Source organism: Acanthaster planci, linkage group LG05 (genome assembly GCF_054643075.1).
Source record: "Acanthaster planci isolate LZ-2023a linkage group LG05, COTS_SCS, whole genome shotgun sequence".
In the NCBI taxonomy this organism is placed as follows: Eukaryota; Metazoa; Echinodermata; class Asteroidea; order Valvatida; family Acanthasteridae; genus Acanthaster; species Acanthaster planci.
In genome coordinates this window covers 1,190,520-1,209,079 of record NC_141781.1, presented here as the reverse complement: position 1 = coordinate 1,209,079, position 18,560 = coordinate 1,190,520, and the positions used below count along the sequence as shown (strand labels likewise).

The window sequence follows — 18,560 nt, the reverse complement described above, 5'->3', positions numbered from 1 at the left end:
CTATCTGCCCCTGTAAATAGTTAAAACTTTTGAATTCGACTTTTTCAAACTGTGACATTTTAAAGATTATGTCATTCTTTGTTGTCCCATGTGACATAACCAATACGTAAAAGCAAGATGGCAGCCTCCAGTTGAAATACGTTTTTCCGTCAGCAGGGTCTGATCGGATGATCCCAGTTGTGATCACTCTGTTAGTAGTGTTAAAAATTTGTGATAAATAATAATTTCGTTTTCAGTTTTTAAGATATGGTTGAACTTATGCTCAGACTTTTTAAAAACTAGTTTCTCGCAGTTAGTTCTTAGACCGATCTTCAGCAGTTGCTTGATTTGACCGAGTTCTCAAAATGGCGGGGCGTGGCCGCGGCAGAGGTAGAGGGGGTTCGACTGTGGCTTTCACCGCTGAGGTATTAGGCTTGGGCCGTGGTGATCATCTGCCCCCAACGACATCACAACCTCCACCATTGTTTCCAGTAGGAAAGTTTCTGTTATCCTGAATTTTCTAAAGCCAATATTCTTTCACCATGTTCACCGATTTCCAACTAGGCTTAACATGACTAACTTACTCCCAAAACTATGAGCCACATAGAGTGTGACTCACAGTTATGAGAGTAGGAACTAATTTAATTCTTGGAATCTTAACTTGTTAATTTTATTGAACTTGAAAATTTAAGGTTTTATTTGACATGTTTGAAGTTGTTATTACATTAACCACGATAACGTTAGCTATGCCTATTCATCAAATTTGTACTGCCGCAAAGTAACAAAAATTAGACATAATAGGCCTAGCAAATAGTTTAAGTTATCAAAGAGTTTTTGCCAAGTACACACTTGATTCACAGTCGGATACATATAACAGTAAGTTAATCTTTGGTATTTTCAGGTCAGGTAACAAGTGAATTGAATGTGACCTGGTCACTGTTATTGCATGTTGCCAAGTGATTCAAAGACATTTTCAGTGCATCTAATTTTGGTTTTTATGAGATTTTAACCGTATTTAACTTTCGTTCCTTCATGTATATTTTGGTTGTAGCCCTTGGAGTTTCGCCCTGTGCCCTTGCCAACAGGAGATGAATGGGACTACATGCTATTACTTAAACAGGAATTCAGGACTACAATGAAAGACTCACCTTACTTCATCAAACCTCAGGACAAAAAGAAAGGCAAATCTTTATTAAATGCAATTTCAATAGAAATGTCTGTTTGAGCAACAATAGAGCCAAGTACAATTGGTTCAATAAGTGCAATATGTTCTTAGCGTAGTCCACGAGAGCAATTATTATTATTTTAATTATTTCTGTTCGTCTAACAGTGCAGTAAGCACCAATTATGCTACCTGAGCTTATGAAGAAATATTTGTTAGAGGTGGGAGAAAAACTGGGTAGATATTCCAGGGAAACCCACGGAATCCGGTACGGCATGAGAACCCAATTCACTCGGCACCACTGGTGGGGTTCAAACTTTGGATCATAGAAATGGAAATCATGTAAGGAAAGAACCACTACATGTATGCTGACTCGGTCTGCCATTTTGAAATGCTTGTCTTTTCAGCCCAAGTGTGGGATATCGTGTGCAGTAAGAGAATACTGGACCCTCATTACATCATAACATCTTGTTTTTGTGAAGAAGTGCTTTCTAACTTAAAGGTATCAACCCTTTTAATTTTCAGATATTGAGAGATACTCTGACAAGTATCGAATGAGTAACAACACAGACAATACTATTGGATGGACTCCAGACTGGAAACGACTCCCAAAAGAACTGAAAATTAGAGTAAGAAAACCAGGAGAGGCCACAAGAAGTAAGTTGTTGTCTTGCTTTCTCATTCTAGGTTTTCTGCCTTTGGATTCATTTTAGAAAAGATTCTGTTTGGATCCAAACTTCAGGTCTGAAATAAGTCTACAGCAGTTTCTGTATTTGACATTTTTCAAGAGGATATGTTGAGTGTCTTTAATGTGTGACTCTATCAAAATGTGGAGCCTCTTTGTTGAACATTCAAATAAGTGGACATCGAATTGGAATCAGTATGTTCCGGGCCAACTTTTTAGATGCTACTTAGTCATCCAAAAATGTTGTGGAAAGTAATCAATTAATCTTGAATAATAATGAATCGTATTGCATTTGTTTCATCAAATTATTTTTTGATTGAACAGAAGTTGGGATGAAACCCAATCTCCAAGCTGCAAAGAACGTTTCCAAGAAGGATGTTGAGGTTGTCACCCAAAGACTAGCTGTAAGTTGGAGTTTTCTCTGTCTCTAAACTTGTCAAAGTGTCCCAATAACATGCTGAAACTATTCACATGCTGAAAATGGTTTAAAAATATAATGCTGAAATTACTGGAAAACAAGGAAAAAACAAAGAATTCAAGAGATTAGGACCGTCAGAAAATAGCTTGTTTGTAACAGTGTCTTCAATATGGTGCTCTTTATACTGAAAGCTGTATATTCTGTAGAGCACCAGAGCTGGAGATTTCAATTTTGTGTTCAATTTTGTAGTTTATTTCTTAATCCCATTATTCGTGAATACTTCCTCTTCATTAAAATTCTCGAACACTCTAGATATTTGAAATGGAGACAAACTTTCAGAATGTACACTTGTGCTTAATAACTTCAAGTTCAATCGTTTGCTGTTCTTTGAAAATCATTGGGTAGAGCCTGTGAGTGGTTAAATCAAAAGTATGAAATTTTGTCCAGTAAAAGATTTAAATTGAATTTTTGTCATTTTAAGATTGCAAATTTTTGAACAGGAGTTGGAACAAAAGGAGACAGAAGCAGGATCAGGAGATGAGAAGCAAGATGAGGAAGATGAAGAAGAAATTGATGAGGAGGAATATTATGATGAAGAAGACCAAGAAGAGGTTAGTCATGTGATTGTAGTCACATGATCTGTCACATGACAAGTCAGAAAAGTGGTATTGTTTTGCTCATTGTGTTGAATTGTTTCCGGCCGATCATAATATGCATGTGCATGCAAGTTGATCTCTTTTGTATGAATGTTTTGTTCACTTTAAGTTTAGGTATTATATTCTGTTCCTTGCTTGAATGTTGATAATATTGTTTGAAGGGGATGGCTTAAATTGTTACTATACAATGCAACATTGAAGATTTTCCCAGAAATGATTTTTATGTGTTTACCCGTACATTGTTTTTACTTACAGGGTACAGATTACATTATGTCGTACTTTGATAATGGAGAGGATGATGTGAATGATGACGATGATGGGCTTGATGACGGACCAATCTATTGAGGAAATTGATTGATCCAAACTTAGGTATCTGAAATGCCACATAGATCTGTCGGATGCTTTGATTGGTCCATTCTTGTTCTGGAACCAGTAGACCAATCTACTGAGGAAGGCTATTGGTCCAAAGCTAAGCACTAGAAATGTCATATGGATTTGTTGGATACTCCACTACTGAGGAAGGTGATTGGTCCAAAGCTAAGCACTAAAAATGTTATATGGATTTGTTGGATGCTCTGATTGGCCCTTTCTTGCTGTGGAACCAGAAGATCAATCTACTGAGGAAGGTGATTGGTCCAAAGCTGAGCACCCGTAATGTCACGTGGATCTGTCAGATGTCCTGATTGGCCCATTTTTGTTCTGGAACCAGTAGACCTTGTTTGCTTTTTGGAGGAATACAAATTACATGTAAATGAAAAAAAAGTAGTTATGAAACACGAATTGGCTTTGGCATCCCCTTTAGTAAATTGTGTCCACCACGTTCCCTGGAGTACACAGTCACTTGCAATACAGGCGTTTCACAATAGTGTGCCTCCAAGAGTTTGGAACGTATTTGCCAATCACAACACGCGAAATTTGACAAGACAACCCTTTCCAAATGTGCATTGGGTCAACAGATTTTGCGCATTGTGATTGGACAAAGCGTTGCAAACTCTTGGAGGTGCATTATTGTGAAACACCCGTATGTAGATCTGCTTTTTATTCGATTCTAAATGCCGTCTTCAGTTATTTTTCAAGAAAATGAATTCTCTCATGGAAAATTCAATTGTACTACACGTGCTCACTGGACAATCTAACGGTTGCAAATACGATTATTGTAATGATTTAATACAAAACCAAGGACAAATATGTTTGTTAATCCACAAGATTTATTTTGGTGACTGATGAAGTAATAAAAGACAATTTGTTTTACATGATTTAGTTAAAAATGTTTTGACGACGCAACTTTCATGCCCTACAATAAAATAAATACAAGTCAAATAGTGAGGGAGGGAATCTACAACATTTTTCAGATTTTAGGATCTTTACAAAATCTACCAGCTGGGAATCGGATAATATTTTACCTACAGATCTTGCACCTGGTGTTCAAGATAGGAAACAGATTTTAAAATTGTATTTCTCCAAGGAGTCTTGCCAACCTTGCCCTCAATCCAGCTACATGTATATGAAATAAACGAGTGCCAGGATTCTCAACATCGTAGCATCAAGCTCAATGTGAAAACCCCTCCACAAGCTATAAAATCTGGACATTGGAAAAGAAATTCTCACTGATTTATTAAAATGTCAGTGCTGCTTACCTGGTAAAAGCATTTTCAGGTGACAACTCATGTCCTAGATCACTGAGACAAATTTAATCTCCCACAGGTGACTAAGGTTCTTGCCTGTGGAAGTGATTGGTGCTATATTTGTATTGCATACCCTGTCATCATAACCATGTCATTCAAAAGCTTTCTTTTTTTTTAAGAAACAGTTTTTCTCCCCACATCAACCAATGATGGCTTCTATTGGAGTCTGTTTCTATTTTTGTCTTTAATCTAAGAGGTCAGGCAGTTTTTCTATTTACTCAAACCCTTGTGTTTACATTCTTTCTGACCACATACATTTATAATCCGTACTTCTGAACTGATACTTAGGAAACAACACTCAACAGCTAACGCCTTACACAATCACAAAATATATACCAAAAGGCAGGTCTGCAATTAAAAACACTTAGTTTCAAACTAAAGAACTTGTTTCAGAGCTGATTTGTAAAGAACTAAATAACTGGAAGTTTCCTCATTTTAAACAATTCTCCAACAAACATGACAAAGCAGAAAAACCTCCCCATGTAAATGAACAGATCGCGGAGATGGAGTGTCAATAGAGAATATTGCTATATGTTGGGAGCTAACACTTAACCAGTATAGACCTTACGCGTATGATGTCACAGTAAAAGGTATTTTTTTGCTTCTGGGAGTGGGATACGCTTGAGTCAGCTTTCTGTGCATTCATTGTAACGATATTAAAATAACAGAGAACAGCATCTGACACCAGCAAAACAACCTCTAAACCAAGAAATTCCACAGACCTTAAACGATATAAAGGTTCCATTTCTCCTATTTAAAATTCCCCTTCCTCTCAGGCCCCATGAACATCAATTAATTCCCCTTCCAAACTCTCATCAACGGCAGCGGTCCACAACCTTACTCCCAGAATTGTGCGTACATTGTACTGGTATTTCAAATGGAAACTATGCATGATTCATTTATACACAACACATATAGTGCATGGAGCCATATGGAAAAACTCTGCCTAACTGGCTACTGAAGGCCAAGTCGGGATGTTAGTGAAGGATCAAGTTTTGAAAAATAACAATGACAGTAACAATGCAAACATACGATCACAGGAATAATTACGCCTCATTAAAAATATCCGAACACATCCAATGGCCACACACATCTATGAGAGGTGGATGTGGCCGTCTCCATTGGTCAATGCATTACAGTAAGCCACAGCCAAGCAGGTTACATGCAGCCTGAAACGTCAGGATTGTAATGCACCACAGTCGACATGAGCCTGCACAAGAGAGTAATTAGTTTGTCCGTGTGTAAAATGGCATGAAACGGATGACCCAAAACATGAGATATTGTCCTTCATGCGTACTGTAGAGGAATACCAAGAGTAAAGTTCTCTAATAAAAAAATTCTGTTGGTTCCTTATCTCGACATTTTGATTTCATACAGAACACTACAATGACATCGTGGAAGTATTTCTTTTTTTGGGGGGGAGAGGAGGTACTTTTCATATCTGTTCTTCATTTTTATTCACTGATGGATAAACAGTTTATTTTAAGACAGATTTTTTCATCTAAAAGGACCATGTCATTCCTCTGAAGTTGTGCAGGCTATCACTAGAAAACTAATTCCTGAATGCTGGACAACAAACTGTTAAGAATCATGTGCTTTCGGATGCAGAAAAAAGCACATACACGTCCTCTTGACCAATGTCCGTGTGGCCACATTCAGGCATGTACACCAAAATGACCCCTTTCTTTTCTACACATTTAATTTGGTAAAATATATAAATTATCAATTTCTCTACTATAAACACTATACATGTACATCCCCACTAAATGACCTTGTTTTCCTCTCAAGTTGTGTTCTGATGTAAACTGACAGGTAATTTTGGTCTGACAAAATTGTCAACATTTTAAAACATTTGCATGTATGTATACAACTTGCTTATTTACACTTGGTTAAAATATCCCCAGTTCATTTTTTATTCAGCTTCTTTTCAATCATTAGCCACTGACCAACCCTACATTTGCAATAAAATGGAACCACTTACGAAAAACCCTGAACTGTGGTGGGCCAAATTTTTATGCACTGATTTTGCTTAGATGTGTTTCCTCCATTAGACATGTTGAATTCAGAAACACTTCAAACCAACACGAACAAACACAAAACAAAACCAAAACCACCCAAAGCAATCGTCTTGAGATGGTACAATGTTAACCCCCCCTCCCCCAGACAAGAACCTTCATTATTTAGCAGAACATCTGTGCTAGTATGAAATGCAAAGGGTACCAGATATGGAACTTAAATGGCCTAACAAGTGTACAATGAAAATAAGGCACAGGTGAATTGCAAACTGCATGAACATGAACACTTTCTGGTGGCTTGATTTCACTGCAATATTAGCAGACACATTCTTGGGCACATTATAAAGAACAAACATGACTGCTGATTTCCAAGACTTTGGTTTGGCTGATTTATGGGAAGTGCGAAATACAAAAGGTCTGAAAATGACCAAGCTTGTTTTACAATTGATAACAAGTTACATTTGAAGAAAAGGACACGTCAGCGTAAAACCCCCAAAATTTCCAAACAACTCCCACTGTCTATACATCAGAGCACCACAAAGCAGGACCAGATACTGAACATATGTACACAACAAGGCTGCATACATTCAAGATTCAATCCTGAATCATAGTCAAAGGTTTAACATTACATTGTACAATTGGCTTAGTTCTTATAATTGTTTTTCTCCAAGATTTAGTTAAGATGAACATGTATTTAGAATTCTAACAGTAACTATTTTTTCATTCAAGCAAGCAGCTGTCATGGCTGTTTGCTAGAATGGGGAAAAAAATAAAAATAAATGCCTACTAAAGTAGGTACAGCAACAGCTATCAGGACAAATATTAGACATGCTGATTTCCAGGTTAGTCCACATGTCTCTTCCCAATGAGTCCTTTTTCTTTGCTTCTCGAAGTACGGCAGCAGGAGCGGGTGGATGCGGGGCTCGGTCAGAGTTGAAGTGACCTCCTCCAGGGACTTCTTCTGCGTCTGCGTGGCTTGGCAGATCTTCTCCAGGTCTTGGTCCATCTTTTTCAGGAAGTCTCTGGCTGTTGTCTTGTCCCGCATGCAATCCCGGATACTGATCTGCCGTACTAGGAGATTGTCCTCCTCCCCGTAGTCACTCTCGTCCTCCTCACTGATGAAGCCCCCATTAACGAGGTGGCTCTCATCGGGAGGTTCCATCTTGGAGGCTGCGTTTGGGCGTCGCCTCCTTTCCTCTTGTTCCTCTGTCAGAAGACCATGCTGTTTGATTGGGATCTTAATCTTCCTTAGAGCAAAAAAGTCCTGGTCATTGATGAGATTGTTGCATCGCTTCAACTCAGCAACCTAAGACCAGAAAGACAGAACGTTTCTTGATACTCACTGCACAAACAAAACTTGATCAAGTTGATGAAATTAGAATTGATTTGCCTTTGAAAAAAATCCACTCATAGGACAACGAACTCGAGAGCAGTACAATAAATTTGTGTAAATGTCAAGATTGTGCTGAACAACAATTTGTGGATGCGACTTTGTGTGGCGTCAGGTCAGTGAGAGGTAAAAACAAATGCATTTTACATTGCTTTACATGGGAAAGTGCGTTCACCTCGGGTTGTTTTTATCGCGTTGGCTGGAAGTCATGGACAATGATGGACAAGTCAGGGCCTCCTGTCATTAGACTTATGGTTCAACATAAATGCAATCATGACTTGACTACTTTTCACACAGTCTTTAGGCACAGCCTGGGCCTATTTATTTATTAATTTTTAAAATCAGATAAGCATGTCATTAATAAGAGGCATGTCCCCATTCCAATCACTTACTGGACATCCAAACTGTAAGGAAAAAATCTGAAGAGTGTCTCCACTTTCGATGTCCCTCTCGATAATAACTGGCTCAACATTTTTTCTTTTCTTCTTAACTTTCCCCGATCTTGGACGGAGCTCCAACATCTCGATAGAGTTCTGTGAGTCTGCATTGAGTTCGTCTTCGGCGACATCGGCATTGCCGAAAACATAGACACGGGAGTTGGGCACGTTCTGTACTTGGCCTTTGGCGGGGAGTAGCGCGGAGCGCAGCTGGTCGTTAGCGCCCTTGACGGCCACTGTCCCCGCAGTGTACAACGTGGTTTCATGCTTGTCCCGTACTGCTGCCTTGACGCCCGAACCGGCTGCGGTGCTGGTCATAATATCGCCACCGTCCTGGTGGTTAAAATGCCATTCATTCTACTCAAGTGAAATCTTTCTGAATCATGAAGACATCTCCTACAAAACAGTACAATTGGCTAAAACTATTTTCGGAGAAAATGTCAGGAAATCACTGAAATTCAACATTCATTCCAAACGAAATGCACACGACGTCTACCTGATGACACGATGGTACTTCCGGTAACCTTTGACATCTATACTGGTTTCCAGTACTTTGGTTCGGTTCTTGGAATTTGCAAGAATAGGGAACCAGCGTTAGGTATTGACAGAGGGCGCTATGTAGCTATACAAGGGGGGCGCTGAATCTGAAGCAGTTTCGGTGGCGTATGCCCTCCAAAATGCTAAAATTCACAAATTTGAAGCGATAAGATTGGAAATTGAATGTTGAGGTGAGAAATGAACTATTGGTCTAGTATTATTGCAATAGAAATATACTAGCTAGACAGCAGATATTACGGAACTTTGCAATGTATTTGAAAGAAGGCTTAAGAAATGATGTTGAACTTCATGTAGGCTCATGTAGACTGCACCCGAATCTGTTGTCTAGAGCTAGATCTAGGACTAAACTTTATTGGAAATACACGGAGATGCACAGACAATAGACCTAGGCTAGCTGTAGCTCTGGAAGCCTGTCCGGACACGGCCTTATTATAGGACCCCCTGAGTATTTGTTTCCTTTTAGCTAGGATACACTGTAAGCGTTGATAGTCTCAAGTTAGCCCAGGTGGGACGACGTCTACATTGCATTGCGAGTAACGTTCAGGGTATAAAAGTCCTTCTACTTTATGAAATTTTTTTCAACAGTTTTTTCTCACATTTTTACTTGGCAAAGGTGTGGCAGAACCAGAAATGAGTATGTTATGAAATACATGATTTTACTTAGAAGTAATTCCCCTTTAAAAATGTTTAGGCCCAGCCTGAGGTTGGAGTTCTTGATTTTTTTTTTCAGTAGTGTGCCCCCCTGTTTATTTTTTTTGAGCCCCAGCTCCCCCTATATAGTGTAGGCACATGGTCTAGCATCTGGACACATTCAGTATAGCAGATCAGCAGAGACCAGTCAACTTCATATGTATTGTTCCTCCTAATTGGAGTGTGGTTTTCTGCTTGAGCCGTATTCTGCTAGGAGTCAGTGATTGAAGTCTGAGTGTAAACTCATAAGGTCCATTTTACACACTGTTTGGGTTTTGGTTTTTAGTCCTTTTAAATCTTAAGTGTTTGGTTTTAGTCTTTTCAATGTTCTTTTAGTGCTTAAGTCTTTGTGGGTTTTTTTGCATTTTTTAGTACTTTTTTCATTGATAAATTCTTTTTGTCCCTTTTTTTGAAGTCAAATACTGGTGTCTGAGTCCTCATTAATTCAGTTTCCTGTGACTTTTCCCTCAAAGATCCTTGGTTTAGTTAGAGTTTTTGTTGTTTTTTGAGTTCCCCATAGTGTGCCATTTTTCCCCGTTACAAAGGCAACTCAAAATGCATTTCGCGCATGTGTGAGTATGTGTGTTAGACAGATGAATGTACATCGTTAGCGAATTGTGACAGAAAGATTTTGTCTTGGACTCTGATAATGGATATTAATCATATTGGCCAATCAGAATCAGCTGGTGCCCACTTCAAAAGATAATGAAGGGCAATTATTTTCTTGTTTATTAAAAATTTGCAAAATACTTCTTTTACTATTCTTCTTGTTTTTGTGACTTGATGAGCAGGTTCTGAAGAAATGTTCTGAAAAAAATAAAAAATTGATTTCTGACTTGTTCACTTCCCCCAAAGGTTTATGCATAAGATGCACAGTTTGTCATCCAAACCCATTATGCATTGTGAACGTCGAAAAGGCTTATTCTTTTGTCACAGCACAGGCAATGACAGACATACTCTTTAATAGTTGGATGCCTTCGACCTTAAATTGTTGGCATCTAGAAACTTAGATTCAAAGTGGCGGGATGTAGATGCATGGAGGAAGAAATACTTGGTCATCTTGGTTACAGTGTTACAAATTAAAAAGGAATACCTAGGTTTCTAAGGCACCTCTGATTGCCGCACATGTTTGGTTAATCTGCGTGTTCTCTTGTGTAAGACACTGCATGTGTTACTGTACGTGTGCTTGTCCATATTATAAGTTTTACAGACTAGCATGGGTTGAATTTCAGTGGATGGTTTAACTTGAAGTTCTTGATTCTGGATTTGAAGTGGTTGTAATCATAAAGCATATGTCCAATCAATTTTTGTTTTTATTTCTTTAGTAGATATCCTTATGGCTGAGACAAGCAAACGCAAGAGGGAGGAATGCCCCTCATCACCAAGTAACGATGAGACAGATCAGCCCCACAAACGGCCCAAACAAGATTCCGACCAGGACTTCTGTGAAGAGGCTACTGCAGATCCAGAAACTCAGCAGAGCACATGCCAAGCATCCTCATTTGCTAGTGATGAAAGGACGTCAGACACAAGGCTTGCAATGATTGAACATGTTTTGTGTAAAGAAGACAGTGATTCCAAATCCCAGACACAAGCACAGACACAAGAAACACAGATCCCAGACCTTTCAAGTGTGAGCAATGTAGGCTCTGTCGATCAAGAGCCTAAGCCACTCCACCACCAAGGAGATGACACGTCTATTCATGCTGATTGGAGTGATAAGAGTAAACAGGATTTGGTTGGAGTTGTTGGCGAGACACAGCCAGAAGCATCTTTGGACAGGCCTGAAGCTAAACATGCTAGCCTTGGCAATGGACAAGTGGGCTCATCATTGGATTGTGAAGGCGATAAGAGCTGCATAAAGAAAGGAGAGTCTGATATTGCTAATTTAAAAGATACGACGACAAGCCTGCCAACACTTGATACTGTTGATATGGAGGCAGTTCAGGCATTGACATTTCTGAAACAGTCTGCATCTCCGAGTAAAAGTTCAGAGGCGTCTTCTGCTCGTACTCACAAGAAGGAGGAGCCCCATCAGATGAACAGAAGTGGTACTTCAGTTTATACCGGGAGCATCAGACGAAAAGGGTTTTCCAAGGGCAGCCTTGCCAAGCATCATCTTCAGAAGAACATGATGAAGAAGTTAACGCCTGCGAGATCCAGTGCGGACACTGACTCTGACAGCCAACGGGAGAGCTCCTTGTCTGTTTCACCACAGAGGATGGTCATTGACTTGCAGCCGACGAGAAAGTCGGCGCGTCAGGCTGCCAGGGAAGGCAAGGAGAAACCCTGGAGCACGATGATGAAACGAGGTAAGAAAGTACGACTGGAGAAGAAGTTTCCGAAGCAGAAGGATGAAGAGGACGAGGCATTGGAAGGAGAAGGAGCTAAGAAGAAGGAGAAGAGAGGACGGAAGAAGGGAACAAAGGGCCCATCCCTGGATGCAGCCGAGGTCCAGTTAGCAAAGGAAGCCTGTGACTTCTTAGAGAAGAGACTCGAGGAGAATGCTGCTAAAAACAACCTCTCTGTAGTCAATGTCAAGAACATCTTACATGTAAGAAATAATTCGGAATATTTTCGTATGCTTTAAACATCATGTTCCTTTGCTAGGATCCTTTCCGTATCTTCCAAATCAAACACTCTAAAAGAAGTACATGTACATGTAGGTATATTTAGGTGAAGCCATGTACACGAATAAGTCAATAATTTCAGTGAAAAGATATTTTGATCAAGGAGGTCCTCTAAATCACAAATAATTGTGAAAGAAAAATGCATAATTTAAATACATGTACTTTCGGATTCCTTTTTGAGGAAAAATCTCCAATTTAAAAGATACCAAAATGTATTAGATTAGTGACATTGAGAATACTCTAAGCAACTGCTGTGACTCTACTTTTGTAAGTTGTTTTTATTTTAAACATTTGTTATCCAATTCCTGTAAGAATGGTTGTGATATTAGTTCTTTGTATGGAAATAAGTGGAACAATTTGAGTCTGTTGAGTCCCAGATCCGTTAGAATTATGATGAATTTTTGGACAGATGTGATTGTTACCATCAAAGGGTGCTATGCTAGTCAGCTGGTATTCATCCATTGTTTTCTTTCAGCATGTGATTACCAATGAGCATGTGCTTGCTATGGTTCGTAACACTATGGAGGATGAATCCACTGGCGACAAGCTAAGCCCGGCAGGTCCCTCTGATCAAACACCTGTTGTATTTGTAAGTTACAACAAAATACTGCGTCAATTCCAAAGTGTAAAGCCGCTCTGATTTTCTTCACTTTGTCTTTCCACAATTTCAGTAGCTCTGAATTGAAGTTGATACAAGGTGGTCCGATGATATGGTAGTCTTGCTGGGTACATGTACTTGTATATGATATCAAGGAACATTGACCCTAACTGCCCAAAACCTGCCATACTCCAACAGCAGGGTTTGTGAGGTTTTGGCAGGTTTGGTACCGTACCTGAGGAACTTGTTGTTGAATTTTGTGAGACTTAGGATGAAAGGCCCAGGGAGATGGTGTTGAATTCTGTGCGAGTTGGGACACACACAGGTCACTGTGTGCAGTGTCTGGCTTGCTGTACCAATTGTTGGACTATGCTTGATTTTGTCAGGTTTGGTACTGTTCAGTGCAAGTCATCCTATACTGCATAGACCCATCCATACCATATCACTCAAACTCCAACGGGCTCATTCTGTTGGAGTTTATCAGGTTTGTTACAGTAACCTGCATGTACATGTACAAGTACATTGACATGTACATGAACTTGTTAGATTTTGTGAGGTTCAGTATGGAGCCTAGGGGGTTAGGGTTAAACACTGTATCATTTTTTTTTCAGGCGTACACCAATAAAGAAACATCTTGTTCTTCAGTGGAGTTGTTTTTCCCTCTTTTAGCAATCTCACATTACCAAAACTTTCCTCATGGAATCTTTCCATTTAAGTCTGAAATGTTTCCTTCAAATAGAGAAATATGGCAAATTGTAAGAAGAAAGTGCATATGAAGAAGTGGTTAGTCCAAAGACAGTCAGCACTTCGTTCATTCTGATTAGCCTTGATAGTTGGTTTGATAGGTGTCCTAATTTCAGCCTGGTAATCCAGACACTTTCCACACTAGATATGTTTGCAGAAAAACAAATCAGCTTTATAGTTCCTTTGTAAGGTTATTTTTAATACAAGTATGTACATGACAAAATTATCACTGTAGTGTCTGGTATTATTCTACACAGGAGCCCAAGATGACAAGAGCTAAGCTGAAGGAAGTCTCTGAAAAATCTGGAAAGGTAATTGAAATTTCTCCTGTACATACATGTAATTATGTGTTAGATTTTCTTCCTGTATCTTAAGGATTAGTCCAAGTATGATGCAACGCTAACTCATGTCTTGTAACACTGACAATCCTGGACGTACCCAAGAAATGACCTTAGCTTAAGTTCACTGTAGCCCAGTCATCATAAGTCCTTCCATGTCCCCATGAGACCTTACAAGTATCTATCAGTCCTCACAAGTCCCCAGGATTCCCCACAAATCCCCATCAGTCTTCACAAGTCCCCATTAGACCTTAGAGTTTTCCATCAGTCCTCAGAAGTCCCCACGAGTCCTCACGGGTTCCCATCAGTCCTCACAAGCCCTCAGGATTCCCCACAAATCCCCATCAGTCTTCACAAGTCCCCATGAGACCTTAGAGTTTTCCATCAGTCCTCAGAAGTCCCCACGAGTCCTCACGGGTTCCCATCAGTCCTCACAAGCCCTCAGGATTCCCCACAAATCCCCATCAGTCTTCACAAGTCCCCATGAGACCTTAGAGTTTTCCATCAGTCCTCAGAAGTCCCCACGAGTCCTCACGGGTTCCCATCAGTCCTCACAAGCCCTTAGGATTCCCCACAAATCCTCATCAGTGTTCACAAGTCCCAATGAGACCTCAGATTTACCCATCAGTCTTCAGAAGTCCCCACAAGGTCTCTCACAGGTCTTTCGACTCACAAGTTATTCAAATGAACCATGACAAAATCCTCTGTTTTATTTATCCCCCGTTATGTGTCCGGATGTTTGAATTGACCTTTGATCTTTTGATTGACTTGTGATGGACAAACATGTCAATGTTTTTGTTTTGTGGAGATATTTCAAATTTGTCTCCATTTTTTGGATTTGTAGGTCCCGTTTGTCTGGCCTGTGTCTCCAGTCAAGAAACCCAAGCCTCAGTTTGCTGACCTTAATTTTCCAGACTCTGATGATGAAGATGATGCTGATTACAAACCAAGTCAGGAAGATCTGGTACTCCCATCTCTTCCATTTCTCACAGTTTGTCCCTGTCCCTGTACCAGTGGGTAGTTGTTTCAGTATTTTAGTATTAGAAACATTTCCAAACCAAGATACTTTACCTTTTCTCACACAGCTAATTTATATAGTAATAGCCTGTGTGGAGAAATAACATCGTTTGCTTGTAATTATAAGACTTCATGAACCTTCAGTTGGGAAACGTTAAGCTGCAACTGCAGGATGTCTAAGCTCCCAAAATTCTGAATCCTAGATTTTTAATGGCATAATATGTCAGACTTTGCTACAAAAAACACAAGATTTTCAAAAGCAACTTACATTTGTAGGAGAACCGATGTCATATTACGTGTAAAAAGCTTTACGAGTCACTGTGTTACATTGATGCCATTAATACTGTCCTTTGCTGGATATTTTTGGGGATTTCTCTCCATACCCAAACCTCACCCGTGACCAGTAATGAAGTTTAATAACTGCTTTTGTTGTATTTTCATCTGCAATAGCTGAAGGAAGAGAGCGACTATGAAAGTACTGCCTCCTTTGGTTCCCCCTGCCCAAGCACCCCTCGCTCAATCCTCAATACCTCCTTCTTGGAAGACCTCAAGGAGGAAGAAGAGATGGAAGAAGAAAGTAAACCTCCCCCTAGCAGCCCGCCAGAAACCTCTGCCCTGTCAGTGAGCACATCATCACCAGCCAAAGGGAGCCACATCAGGGCTATTGCCATGCCGATGGGGCCACCTCTACCCCGATCACGAGGCGAGAGGCTTAAGGATGATGAGAAGCTACAGAGGGAGCTGGAGGAGTTGGATCAGGAGATTGAAAGATCGGAGGTGGGCTATCAAGGTCCTTGCTGGTCATTCTGTCACTGGACTGCCAAAGCCTGCCTAAGAATTCAAGCGTACAGCAGTGTTGTGTACATGTAGTCGATTCCATCACAAGTTCCTATAAGACCATCACTAGTGATCCGGTCTGACACCAAGGGTCAGTTTGTTTCACTCTGATCTAAATCTCGATCAGTGATCTGTCGGTGATTCACTGACACCAAAACCTGCCCAAAGGATGGAGTGAACCAACGTTGGGGTCTTTGACTGAGATCCAGTTCCATGTTAAACAAATAGGCCTCTAGTCACAAGTTATTCAAATGAAGTACAACAGAAGCGAGCCTTTGTCATTATTCACCCTGTTACTTACGACTGGTGCTGCAAAAGGACTTGTGAGGGATTCATCGCTGTTGTACCATATAATAATTGGCAGGGCACACTTGTCGGTTTAACCCAGTCAGACACTAATGCAGCTTCAAAAGTCTCAATCTATTTTGCCTTGAGAAATCATCTAACATTCCAGAAGAGGGAAGTTCTTTCAGAAAGGTTTTCAGTTGGTCTTTTACACTGAAATCATCCCAGCTGCATTCTAAGAGGAAACATGCTAATTTTGTTTTGCTGTTTAACTGGAACAGTTTCACTGGTCCCTTTTTTTAACCATACAATCCCTTTTTTAACCATACAATCCCTTTTTTAACCATACAATCCCATTTTTAACCATACAATCCCTTTTTTAACCTTACAATCCCTTGTTTAACCATAAATTCCCTTTTTTTTTAACCATACGGGGAACCACAGCTTATCAGACCAGGTCCAATCCCTTAACCATACAGGATACCATAGCTCATCAGACCATGTCCAATGCCTTGTTTTTAACCATACAAGATACCATAGCTCATCAGACCAGGTCCAATCCCTTAACCATACAGGATACCATAACTCATCAGACCAGGTCCAGTCCCTTAACCATATAGGATACCATAGCTCACTACACCAGGTCCAATGCCTTGTTTTTGACCATAGAGGATTCCAAAGCTCATCAGACCAGGTCCAATCCCTGTTTTTTTTTCCATACAGGATACCATAGCTCATCGGACCAGGTCCAAGTTTCCCATTGACAAGCCCCTTGAGGAGATTGAGGCCTCGTTTGTGGCTCCTGACATCACGGAAGACATGTTTGACACTTGGGATGATGTCGGAGAGGAGAATGAGGAATGGGTGAAATGGCTGGCCGGACTGTACTGTGCACCTAATGGTGAGTACTAATCCATACGTTAAACCTTTCCTTCATTTGTGGCTTCATCTCTGCTTCATCTCTGGATTTATTGGTCCTTGATTTTTGAAGCTCTGAATCAATTTATAGGAATCTCTCTACTGGAAGAACATCTGGTTATGTTAAGGACAAAGTTTTGTGTGTCTCTGTCTTAGTTTGATAATTAGAGGCCCACCAACAGTTTTGAGAGCCTGAGATAAAGTAACTAGTCAGCAACAGGTGAAATAGGAGGAGTGGAAGGTCGTACAAAATGAAGCCAAGGTCTTTGAAATGGCTGTGGAGGATTCTGCATATTGACCCTCCTATGTGGAAGTCACTCTTTGGGTCATTTGGTGAACACCTCAAAGAAGCACAGCTGTGTTGTGTTGTGCACTGCATTAACCCTCCTATGCTGAAGTCACTCTTTTGGTCATTTGGTGAAAACTTCAAAGAAGCACAGCTGTGTTGTGTTGTGCACTGCACCAACTGTCCCTCACAGGAATATCAGATTGCACTTTGGTGCTGCCCAATAACTGTGCTTCACTGTTTCATGTGCGTCATTGTGCAGTAAACCAAATGCAGTGAAGAGGACTGCACAAAAGACCCTGGGTCATTTTGTGCTGGCAATCTATTGTGTACACACTGAACCTGTGCATGTTTGAGTTCCATATAGAAAATACCTGCTCACCAGTGACTGTGGGCATTTGTTCACATTTGTGCTATAAAACCAACGGAGGGTTAAGACTGGATATTGGATCTCCTTGAGAGAGAACAAGAGTATTGAGAGATTGTGTCGCTCGTTGATCGTCGTACATTGCCTCTCCTCTTTGTTAAATTGGTGTACTCAAAAGGATGCATTAATACAACAGGCAATACTGATATTGGTGTATTTCAACTTTAAAAGATTTGGGGGACCCTCAATTTTTTTTTTTATATTGCCACAGTGCATTTTTTCATTACGTGAGCCTTTAAGTGTTTTTAGCAGTTTTTTTTGGGGGGGTCATTTTGACACCGATTTAGTGACAATCAAACTTACCATTCTGGTGCACTGCCCATTTGTCTGAGACACATAACGCAGCTGTTTTGTAATTGAAATGTGGTTGACGTCGATTCCTCATCCTTTTATCATTGCAAAAAAGCTGTATTTATTCATAGGCACTGTTTGGAATAAGAGAAGAAACAAAGATTGCAACTTTGCTCACAAGTACTGAAAACTGCAATAAATGTATAGCTGACACATAACTTTCACCCTCCTGATATTATATTTTGGTTTCTCATATGCATTTGTTGAGAAAGATACATTTGTTTATCCTCAGAATTGTCGGGATAAACACGGTTTTAACTATTTCTACTAACTTGGGTGGAACACCAATTTATTAAGGTTTTTTCCAACTGAAGTTGGTCGCCACTCCTTGGTGGAAAGAGACAGATGGGGATGTAATGGATCGCTCGAGGACACAACACACAACAAAATCACAACCTTGTGAATCTCTGATCTCCAATTTTCAAACCGTAAACCAGTAGACCACTCTCCCCTA

The 18,560-nt window shown here is 40.1% G+C and overlaps 3 protein-coding genes across 6 annotated transcripts in view; 2 read left to right on the top strand and 1 right to left on the bottom strand.

The window, feature by feature from the left end:
- Positions 1-84: 84 nt before the first annotated feature.
- Positions 85-4,433, top strand: polr3gl (RNA polymerase III subunit G like). Of its 3 annotated transcripts, none has more exons than XM_022247303.2 (7): positions 85-190; positions 293-470; positions 1,031-1,160; positions 1,667-1,798; positions 2,151-2,230; positions 2,745-2,855; positions 3,156-4,433. In XM_022247303.2, the coding sequence occupies exons 2-7, from the start codon at positions 345-347 to the stop codon at positions 3,243-3,245; spliced, it is 669 nt and encodes a 222-aa protein (XP_022102995.2). In that variant the 5' UTR covers positions 85-190; positions 293-344; the 3' UTR covers positions 3,246-4,433. The 3 variants fall into 3 exon arrangements, with proteins under 3 accessions (XP_022102995.2, XP_022102997.2, XP_022102996.2); XM_022247305.2 differs by having other exon boundaries at positions 90-190; positions 304-470; XM_022247304.2 differs by having other exon boundaries at positions 111-190; positions 283-470.
- Positions 4,087-8,952, bottom strand: LOC110985872 (lysM and putative peptidoglycan-binding domain-containing protein 3-like). The gene is made up of 2 exons (XM_022247302.2): positions 8,383-8,952; positions 4,087-7,906 (listed from the first exon to the last, which is right to left on the bottom strand). The coding sequence occupies exons 1-2, from the start codon at positions 8,743-8,745 to the stop codon at positions 7,340-7,342; spliced, it is 930 nt and encodes a 309-aa protein (XP_022102994.1). The 5' UTR covers positions 8,746-8,952; the 3' UTR covers positions 4,087-7,339.
- A 98-nt stretch (positions 8,953-9,050) lies between these two features.
- Positions 9,051-18,560, top strand: part of gon4l (gon-4 like) — a 30,579-nt gene continuing 21,069 nt past the window's right edge. Inside the window, exons 1-7 of one of the 2 annotated variants that reach the window (XM_087136574.1) lie at positions 9,051-9,155; positions 11,004-12,229; positions 12,781-12,894; positions 13,905-13,958; positions 14,830-14,949; positions 15,453-15,779; positions 16,848-17,025. In XM_087136574.1, coding sequence (XP_086992700.1) covers positions 11,012-12,229; positions 12,781-12,894; positions 13,905-13,958; positions 14,830-14,949; positions 15,453-15,779; positions 16,848-17,025 — 2,011 coding nt within the window. In that variant the 5' untranslated portion in view covers positions 9,051-9,155; positions 11,004-11,011. Of the gene's footprint in view, positions 9,156-11,000; positions 12,230-12,780; positions 12,895-13,904; positions 13,959-14,829; positions 14,950-15,452; positions 15,780-16,847; positions 17,026-18,560 lie in introns of both variants that reach the window. The other variant, XM_087136573.1, reaches the window with a different exon arrangement.